Genomic DNA, 11,040 nt, shown 5'->3' with positions numbered 1-11,040 from the left:
GACCGCCCATTGCGGCCCTTCGGAACGGGAGCAACTTTCAGAAGGCTGGGCTGACATATGTTACCACGAAGCGTGACGAGCCGAGTCCGTAAGACACCCAATTTTTGTGGACTTTATGGATCAATAATTCCTTTTAGACGTCCCGTTCAGCAAGCGGCCTCGGGAGACTGTTTCCTATCACGCATGTGCACTTATTGTGCTCTTTCTCCTCATACATGTGCGGATCAGAATGAGGACTTAGCTACATCATGCGCCTTGGAGGGACTAGACACTGAATATTTACTCAGGCGTGGACACCAGCCGATAGGACACAATTGGCTGTAGCAGACTTTCGAGAGAAAATTTTTTTTGGGAAAATGAATCAAAACACAACAGAATTTTCAACCGTGTTCCCCCGTGGGCAGCATATGAGAGACCCGCCCATGGCGGCCCTTGCGTAAGAATGGGCTGCCACGCAACTCAGAACGGGCTGGCGCGCGGGCTCGCATCATTATGTTACTCAGCTCGTGCGATCCACCGCCCCCCGACGCTCCCCTATGACCACCAAACTTGTGGGACTTTTGACAAAACTCTCCGTTGTGACCTCACCACAGCGAGGTCTCAAGTTTCACACTACTTGAGAGCATCGACCAATGCTCTCTGGAAAGGGTGAGCGACTTAGGAGGCCTGGGAACTGACATATTATGTTACTAAGCGCGTTGACAGAAGCGAGATGTCCTATAGACACCAAATTTGTGGACCTTCGGACTCAAAATTTTTTGGAAATGATTTAAAACACAGAATTTAACCGTGTATCCCCCGGCCACCATATGAGAGACGCACCGCCCATTGCGGCCTTCGGAAGGGCAAGGGGACTCAGAAGGGCTGGGCTGACATATGGTTACCAGTCGTACGAGCGACGCCGTATAGAGACACCAAGGATTGTGGGGACTTTTGGACAAAATTTTTCGTTGTGACATTCACCCAGCAAGCGGCTCGGAGACCTTACGCAGAGGCATACCCTATACCTTGAAAGGGAGCAGACAGAAGCGCGACGACATATGTTACTCAGGCGTGACGAGCCGAGTCCGAAGACACCAAATTTGTGGACTTTCGAGAAAATTTTTGGAAATGATTTAAAAACACAGAAATTTAACCGTGTCCCCGGCCAGCATATGAGAGACCGCCCATTGGCGGCCCTTCGGAAGGAGCACTCAGCAAGGCTGGGCTGACATTGTTACTCAGCGTGACGAGCCGAGTCCGTAGACACCAAAATTTGTGGACTTTGGAAAAACTTTCCGTTGTGACATTCACACTAGTCTTAATGGTGTGGCACCTCAGCATATGAGAGATGACCATGGCGGCCCGCCGGCGCCCCCCCCGCCGGCACAGGCATTGCGCCCCCGTCCTCCGCCGGCACAGGCATTGCGCCCAGCAAGCAGAGCTAGCCGCGCCGGTGCCGCTCGGCGCCCCCCCCCCGCGCACAGCATTGCGCCCAGCAAGCAGAGCTAACCGCCCGCCGGCGGCCCCCCCCCCCAGCACAGCCATTGCGCCAGGCAAAGCAGATTGCTAAGCCGGCCCGGCGGCCGCCGGCGCCCCCGCCACGGCAGAGGCATTGCGCCCAGCAAGCAGAGCTAGCCGCCCGACGGCCCGGCGCCCCCCCCCCCCCAGCACAGCCATTGCGCCCAGCAAGCAGAGCTAGCCGCCCGGCGGCCCGCCGGCGCCCGCCCCCCCCGGCATTACCATCAGTTTGTGTTGTTATTTTCTATAAAATAAATGGAGTATCTGTGGTACTTCAAATAAACACATGTGAAGACTTTTTATTACTTTTTTTTGCAAATCAACAGGTGGTGCCAAAGCCAAACGAAGGGCAGCTACAACAAATTATCATTGTAATCTCCACAATAATACTGGTTGTCACCCTGGCCCATATCATTTCCTGTTATAGACTAACCTCGGCCCCCCATCTCAGAAAGGAAAGTTGATGTGGCCCCCACTGAAAAAAGTTTGGGGACCGCTGATTTACAGTATCCTAATTCTAGCCAACATGCTCCTAAGAGAACGGTCACTAACAGTCAGTCAATCCTTACAACCAAAAACACATTGCTTAATTCATAGTCAAATGAAATGCAGCACAATTAACATGAACTGAATGATTGTACAATCAAATATCAAGATAAATATCAATCTATTGAAACAGTACATGCATTTCAATGTTCATACAGGCGATAGAGAATGTAATTGTTGAAATAATCAATAATGTAATTTGTTCTGGCACACTGGGGGAAACATGTTTTGACAATGTCATCCTTTGTCTACCTTGTACGGCACCCAGGAGGGAAAAATAGTAAAATCTCATCCACACTTCCTTAAAACAAACTATCTCCAAGTAATTTCTGATAAATTTTGCCTTGGGATTTTCTAGGAAAACAACACTACTTGTGCACTTGAGACTTTCAGAGCCTTACATTGACACTGTTATAGGGCAGCTCCCTTTTTCATGATATACACTTCAGACTTCAAAGCATACGTCCCATGACCTATATATGAGGGTCAACATGCCATAAGTAGGGGGGAGGAGAGTCCTGGCTGCTTGTGAATGTATGAATGTATGCATGCATGCATGCATGCATGTGGTGGGTAGGGCATGTGTAGTCATGCATTTGTGTGCATGTCTGCATCTGTGCTCTTGCACTCCATAATAGCACAATCATATCTGTGTCTGTACGGTTCAAAGTTTAATCCTGAAATACCACAAAGGCAGTTCATGATTGAGATTTTTTGTAATGTATATTATCCGTCTTGCTCGGTTTGAGGGAGGAGGTTAAAGGTGAAGGATTCTTTATCTTCCTCAAGGACATTCCGCTCGGTGGATGCTAGCAGTCCCAGGGGACTTCTGGTTGAATAGCATCTTCCTAATCATTATACCGTGCTACTGCCCTGTTTCCACCAATAATCTGTTTTACATAAACCAAACCATAGGGACGTGCTTCATGCCCAAAATGTATATCCCAAAATCCCAATTATCAATTTATTCCAAATTCATGTTGATGAAAAAAAAGTGTTGTCAAGAATTTGCTCGAATACTGCTTTAGTAGTTTAACCAAAAAAATCCAAATTTTCATTGAGTACAATAGGTGTTATGTAAGATAAAGACAAAAGGGCAGAATTTCTGGTTTCAAAAGAAAAAGCTGATCTGTTAAGTCAACTGGCTGCAGGGTGGATGTGTTAATTAGTCTTTTAATCAAACACACACACACACACACACACACACACACACCATGCTAATCAGAAGGACACAGGGTTCTTTTTAACAGTGGTCTAAATGAACAGTCATGTGACCTCCCCATCTCCCCCCTCCATACACACTCAGTCCCTTTCGGGGTCCATAGTAGGGGGTCTATTTAACCCATTAATTAAAAAGCACAGAGGAGGCTGTAATCCTGTCAGAGCGAGGAGGGTGATATGGTGAATGAGATGTGTGTGAGAGAAAAAGAGGCTGAAAGAAAGAACAGAAAGGAGAAAAGGTTGCCCATTCACACATTCCATCACCGTCAGAGTCAGCCAAGAACATGGTGGCCACAACAATAAGACTATGACAACGCTACACAAGTCACCCCTCATTTCTTTGACTCTGTCTCCGATTCCACACATACAAGCACGAGACAGGCCGACCCCCACAGCCGATGAGCAGGCGAGTTAATGCAGGGACTTAAAACGGCAACAAGGGTCAAAAACCCCACTTTTTGCCTCGCTCCCTGTTCCTGCTGATACAGTACCCCTAAGACTTTAAATAGACAAATAGATTAGGGATAGACAGGCAGAAGGCCAGCTAAACAGCCAGCAAGGCAGACAACTAGTCAGCAAGTCAGCCAGACGGTCAGTCAATAAGCCGGTGCTGTCGATAGGCACTGCAGCTTTATGTGGAGCCCGGGGGCCACTGAGCTTTCTCCTCTCATCTCCTGGCTTTGATTGGCTGGGTAGGTTAGGGAGTAGTGTTAACCTATATATGACAGGCTACATTACAGTCAGCATGGGCAGCCAGGCACATGCCCCTACACACAAACACACACACACAGAAAGCAGGCTAAATGCACACACAAGAGAAAATGCAGGCTACATTTGGCCACGTGCTGGGGATAGAGCTTATGAGCTGCACTGTCCAAACACAGCAGGAGAGTGTGTGTTTGTGCCTCTATGTGTGTGAGAGAGAAAGACAGACACACACACACCTACAATAAGAGTAATCTCTGGGGGATGAGCACTTATTAGCAGCCATGCTAAGGTTAGCAGTTCAGTTCAGGATAATTCTGTGTGTGTGTGTGTGTGTGTGTGTGTGTGTGTGTGTGTGTGTGTGTGTGTGTGTGTTTCTGTAACATCCACATTACAAATTAAAACAGGTGAAGTCATCCACTCACAACACAAATATCAAATCAAGACTGGCAATTATTTTACCTACTGCAACTACCTCAATAACACAATTAACCCAATAACCAGTTAAATCAAAAGTCAAAGCAGTTCAAGAGTAATCTGGCTCTGTAAATCAAATAATGGGTACTCAGAGTGCAACCTCAGGTTTGTTTAAATGTTTACAAGACAGTTACAATAACTGGAATTCTGCCTTAACCTTGTTACGATCAAATCTATTTATACCGGAGTTCAGGTTAAGAAACAAACTGCCTTTCTAAAATGGAAGCTTCTAAGTACAATTAGCACAATCAGGCAAGCTAACTTGGACTTTTAAAAATTCAATTAATTTTAATTCCTTGGTATGTCAATATTTTGTATTTTTCTACCATGCAAACTTAATTCTCAGAATGAACGCATCCTATTTTCTCATTCCCCATCCTTCTGACCATTGGTATGTGGTTCTCATCACCCTATTTCCTTGTCTTTGCTTTTCATGGACTTGTTTCTCTCCTGTCTTTGTCATTCTGTTTCCACAGGGCCTCTTCCCATTCCTCTCCTTTGCCACTGTATCCATAGGGACTGCAGCTAAACTCACTCCTGTCAAGCTGGATGTGAACAAATGCATCACTTTGAGTGGACTACAAGCACTTAGACCATAAAACATTGAATCATGATTCATCGTTTTAAATAAGAGGCAAAATTGCCATTATCATAATGGCTTATGAGGTGCATATATCATGATGTACAATACCTTGGGTACATCAACATAGTCATGCTATACTGACTGAGTTCCTGAGTTTTTAACAGAACAATTGGTCACTGATTAAATCAACTTTGCTGATAATTCTCAATGTTAAGCTTCTGTTAATGAAACTCAACACTTCCTGCAGATGCTTCACAGCAAAAGTCTTCCAGGGAACAGAAGGGATTATGTCCCGCGAGCTACTGAAGGGCTTGTAACATGAAACAGATGGAATAAGTGTTGAGTTTGCATTAACAGCAAAAAGCGGCAACAGCAAATTAACACGCAAAACAGAGGCAGATCAGACAAATTTGATCAAATATAAAGCAGGGGAATGGGAAATTAGAAACAAAAACCTGTAATGCTTCAATACATTTCTTTAAATGTCAGCCAGAGCTGGCAAACTAAGAGCAAGTCCTAAAACACATCCCTGGGGTTGACATGTCCTTGGTTCTGAGGTTTTGAGAGCCTCACATTAACAGTCTTGTTAAGTTTTGTCCTCTCAAGGTCACAGCTGCTGTTTCCTGTCTGACTTGATACACATCCTCCTGCTAGACAGACACACACAGAATGGCAACACACAAAGATGATTATGAGAGTTGTCAGATAAATGTCTGATTCTACACTTTGATATAAGAGGTGTGGACCTCAAAGTCCGAGGAGCAGCAGAGGGGGGAACCGAACAGACTGACACCCCAGCAGCAGCTCTGGCAGCCTCCTTTCTCCAGTCCAGCTGGAATCCCAACTATGTCTGCTGTAACTAGCCCTAGAAACAACCAACAAAGGCTTCAAAATGCTGCTCAAAGAAAACAGAGGAGAGGAGAGGAAGGAGGGCAGGAGAGGTGAGGCATGGACAGAACAGCAGACACAGGGATGAGGAAGAAAAAGAACCCAGCAGGAGGAGGAAGAGAAGAGAGATGATGAAAAAGAAGATGGATGACAGGGAGAAGCACTGAAGTGTGGAGAAATAAAGGATAGAGAGAAGAGACAAGGTGAGAAAAGAGATGACAGTTTAGGAAAACAGATGAATAAGACAAGGAAGGAAGTTAGCGAAGGAAGATATATTGCAAAACACAATTTGTCCAAGTTAAATGCTCAAACTCTTCAGTGAAGTGTGGAAAAACTTGCTATCTAACCATTTTAGGTTTTATCAGTTCAATTTATTAAGAGCAATCATGTCTTATGCTTGATTACATCTAAAAGAGCTCCATAAAAGTGATCCTTGTTCTTCGGGAATATTGCACGCTGTATGGTTTCAAATTTTTCATTTATGCATTAAACCGCCTCCACCTCTGTTATCATCTAAGCTTCTCAGTTCTCATTCAAACAAAGTAGAAAAGAAAAATGTTAGCTTGTGATAAGCAACAGCTGAAGAGCCAGCTCAAACATCTCTTTGTATGCGGCCATTTCTACATTCTGCCAGTAATAATAAAATGTTGGTTGTCTAACAAAGCCATATAAAGCATAACATAATGTAGCCTCCATACGTTAAACCAATACCAATTATAAGGGAGTCAAACGACATGGTACAACAAAAGAAAGTAATCTTCAAAAAGACTCACTCACTCACTCAAAGCTCACTAGTCAAGCTCCGACAGTGTTTGTGTGTGACTGACGTGTTGAAAAGCCAATTCCTTCATAAAAGGAAGTGATGACCGGCATAGAGTTTGGACTACATCCTGTGTATGAGCCTACACAGTGGATTTAACGTAATGTGGCCTTGAGAGAAAAACAGACTTTCAAATCTGCAGTCAGTATTAATAGATCCATATTCACTGTCACTGTCTGCAGGAAAAATATGAAGATGAAAATGCTGCTTATTTATACTCTCATCCCCTGCATGCAGCCATTCAGACAGATGTATAGACATGCATGGATCTGTCTGAACAGAAACATTCGCCTTCAGAACATGCATAACAACATTCTTTTCATTCTCCATGTATGTTTTACCTCTCCACACTGGCACTTTCTTCACCCTGATTAACAAACAATTTGTTTTTGACAAATTTTCAGTGTTGAGGTTGGGTTACACAATGATGCAGTGTAAAAAAATGCAAGTTAAGTTAATTAACAAAACCTACTGTACAAGAAAATCAAATAGGGCATATCAAATCTCTTTTTTTAATTCCTCACTCGCATAACTCTGGCCCAACAGGCCGTAGAGGATTAAGTGACTGAACAGTCTATAGAATTGGCAGGAAAGCAAAGAATTCAACTGGACAGTTGTCACTCTGACAAAAATTTAATTGGCCCCCACTTGCTGAGCGGGAAAACTAATTGGTTTGACAGCACTGAGGAGGGAATCTAATTGGCTAGGTAATGTCAGTCACAAGAGGGCGGGGGGTTGGGGGTGCCATCTGGGTGTCAGCAAACCGTTAGATAATCCTGGGGGCTCTCTTCTTTTTTTTCCCCTCTCTATGCTGTCCCATGCTGTCCCGATGACAACTGCTGCCAGTCTGTCTCCTATGTCTCTTGCTTAGTGTCAGACAGAGACATTCACAGAGCAATACTACAGCTCATACTGCAACAGCTGGCATCACCAGTAAAAATGTGAAAAGCTCAAGTTTCTTCAGTCTGAGTACTGTAAGTTTATCAGAGAGAAAGCGAAAAATACTTTCAAGTAAAATTATTCAAACATGTTTACCAATGGTATGTGCACAAAGTACTGCACAGAATTTTTTCTTCCAACTTCAGTGGTATCAGTGCTGAACTCTAATGTTTTCTTTTGAGTGAAAACAACAGCTTTTGGCTGGAGGGTAGCACCAGCAGAGCCTTTTTAGCACGACTGGATCAATCGCAAGCAGCATAATCCCAACTAACACTCAGTACAATATATTTCAGAACAGAGGGGGTGAGGAGGAACCAATATGTGTAAGTGAGAGTGTGTTTGTGGGAGCTCAAGAATGGGAGAAAATACAAACCCCATTAATTATCGCCTAGAGCTCTTTAAAGAAGGTGGAAAAGTCACCTGTGGTTTCTAAGCTTCCTTTAATGAGAGTAACAGTGTAAGACAGAGATGACAAACAGCACTGGATAAAAAGATCTAGCATATGTCTTTGATGGGTGTCGCCATCCAAAAATCCCTGCAGTAGCGGCAATGTTTAGATCCATGAGCTGTAACATACATTTTAGCTAATGATACAGCCTATTTTAGTTAGCTGAGCCTACTGGAGGTGAACACGCAGTGCTGGTAAAGTGGGAGAGGCAAACAAAGAGCAGTCTCACCAACATAACATCTGACCAATACTGTAGGCCTTCTGTGTGGGAGGGTGGCTGGGCAAGACAACTACCAACAGCTGCCTCAGTCCAAAACCAAATGCTCACAAAAAAAAAAAGACTCAGATACACATACTCCCACGCAGACACAGAAGCCCTGCAGAAAAGTGCGCACACACACATACACACACACACGCAAACATAAACACACAGAGCTGGCTGTGACTGGCAATCCCTGACATCCTGTCAGGCGATCACTAAGCCAGTCACAGTTCATTTCAGCTCAACGCTGGCTGTTCTCTACAGGAGCATTCAACCAACCACACATCCAGATCGTTCCCTTTATTTACAGAAAGAAATCCTAGTGGGTACCTGGTCAAACATCCTAGTCTCAATATGTAGAGCTGAGGAGTTGCCATGTGGCTTGGCAAACCTCTTGTACCGTCACCCTCTTGTACTTTCTTCACACATCCTCCTATCATATTTAAGGTTTTTAACCATTTTGGAAAATCACTTGGTGTCTCGCTCACTCCTCCAACCCTTCCCCCTCGTATCCTTCCGGTTGCATTCCACTATACAAGGTCCCATAGGGGAAAATACTCTAAAAATACTGCTGACTTGTTCACAATTTTGAAGAGGCTGTGTATGGAAGAGGAAAGATGCCCTTGTCCAACTGAACCTGCATTGGCCTCCCTAAATATCTTTCTGGTTTGAGGGATTCCTCTGAGAGTCTAGAAGCAGCCTGAAGAAATTGGAGGATGAAAAACAAGCATGGGAAAGAAAGATGGAATTGGTAGTTGAAACCTGAAGGTAGGCAGCTTCGTAGAGCTGCAGGAGGTCGAGAACAGAGGAAGAGCAGGAAGAAGAGGACACCAACCAGAGACAGGAAACAGCTAGTTGGGTTAATCAGCTCCTCATGCAACACAACTGCAGCTTAATCCTTCTCGAAACATTTCACATTGGATACTAAAGTAAACTCTGCACATGTACAAATGTAAAGAAAGATTTGTACAGAAGACCTGCTTCCTCTTATCCTTACAATTCTGCCAAACTAACTATGAGACACGGACGCGAGTTCACACAAGTAGTTATCCCATTAAAGCGCAACACAGTAGAATCTCTCGAGAAGAGGAAATCAGTTCCACTGGAAGCAAGCTTGGTTGAATGCTCCTTAGACAGGCGAGCAGGAGGGGTAAATGCTGACACTGTAGAGTGTAGCATTATCGGAAAATATGAAAAAATGTTTGGCTGGCAGGAAGCAGCACTCTGGAGCCAGACAAAGAAAAAGGAAAATTGTCTTGTGTCGTGCTATATATGTTAGGAAGTGACTGGAAAGATAGACAGATTTAACATCTAATGCCTCAGCCTCCTCCAGCAGCCACCCCATCTCATCATCAAAGGACCTGCTATAGCATCTTCTTCCCTTTTAATTAAATAAAGTCAAACAAATGCTGCATTGCTGTGTAATCTTCTTCCAGATTCTGTGATGCTGCCACTGTTTCTCCACTTAAGGCTACTATTCCTAGTTTAATCTACAGCACAGCAGGAAATGTGAGCACTGCAGCTTCTAGGGGCGGGGTGTTTCCCCCAGTCGGCTGCAGATGACAGTATAGGGTGACTGACACAAAAAAAGGGGCAGGGGTAGTTGTGGAACTGCTTGCTGCCTCCTTCTACCATGGGTGTTTGCAGACAAATCTGCACAGCTCCGAGGGATCCTAACAATAGCTGTCTGCAAAGATTTCTGACAGTGTGACCCATCATTGCCCCCAATACAAGGTCCCTTTGTGCGTAGCCTACATTCACTTCAATTCAATTTCAAGAGCTGGACTGAGGCTGGAGTCCTTGAAGAATTGCTTAATTTGCTCACGTGGGGAATGACCCCACAAATTGCCCCAGGGTGAGTATGATCTTAACCCACCTCCACACAAATAGACACTGCACAAAAATGCATATACTGCACGTCTATTTATACAACTATTGGAAGTGGCTACTGTATTATGGTTCTGAGGCATTCGTGGTGCGTTTGAGGACCCAACATTGGCTTGCCCTCATTTGCTCAATCCTGTTACACTATAGTGGCCAATGCAGGGGACAGATTGGTCTGGAAGATGTCTGAATGTGTGTCAGATTACTTACATCTCAAGCATTATCTCGTTCAGGTAAATCCCATCCACTAATTCAATATATTCCGATAATTTGGTGCCATCGGTCACTGTCGGCTGTCCGACTGTCTTCACCTGAAAAGAAATGGGACAATGCAAATAAGTGTTAAGATAATCAATAAACACTTAAAAGAAATGCTTTCGCAGGGCAGGGGTGTTTAATTAGTGGTCTTAACACACGTTTGAATAGGTAATTAGGGATCTTACCCAGCAGACCAGAGGCGTGAGCATAAACTGCTCCAGCAAAGGGGTGAAAACCTCGCTTTCCATATTTTCCAGGGCAACTGGCGCCGTTTAATTCAGCAGATATGGAAAAAATATGCACTCCTTGGGAGAAATGTATGTTTGTTTAGACTCCACTCATGTAGCTGATTCAATTAAATCGACGCTCATTTTGGCTAAAGGCCAGTGAAACACGTCCGGGGTTTCTAAGAGGAAAAAAAAAAAGACGTTAATCCACAATCTTCTCGACACGACCCAGCTGTTTCAGATGCCAACGACGGGGTTTGGCTACCTCATGGGAAGGACAAG

The 11,040-nt window shown here is 44.4% G+C and overlaps 1 protein-coding gene across 1 annotated transcript in view; it reads right to left on the bottom strand.

Moving 5' to 3' along the window:
* ccdc88a (coiled-coil domain containing 88A) overlaps positions 1-10,779 on the bottom strand; it is a 65,162-nt gene extending 54,383 nt beyond the window's left edge. The window contains exons 1-2 of the mRNA XM_022752962.1: positions 10,717-10,779; positions 10,484-10,584 (exon numbers count right to left, since the gene is read on the bottom strand). Of these exons, the coding sequence (XP_022608683.1) occupies positions 10,484-10,584; positions 10,717-10,779 (164 nt within the window). The remainder of the gene's footprint in view (positions 1-10,483; positions 10,585-10,716) is intronic.
* Between the last annotated feature and the right edge of the window lie 261 nt (positions 10,780-11,040).

Source organism: Seriola dumerili, unplaced genomic scaffold (genome assembly GCF_002260705.1).
Source record: "Seriola dumerili isolate Sdu_G_001 unplaced genomic scaffold, Sdu_1.0 BDQW01000187.1, whole genome shotgun sequence".
NCBI lineage: Eukaryota > Metazoa > Chordata > Actinopteri > Carangiformes > Carangidae > Seriola > Seriola dumerili.
This window is presented reverse-complemented; position numbering and strand designations above follow the sequence as displayed.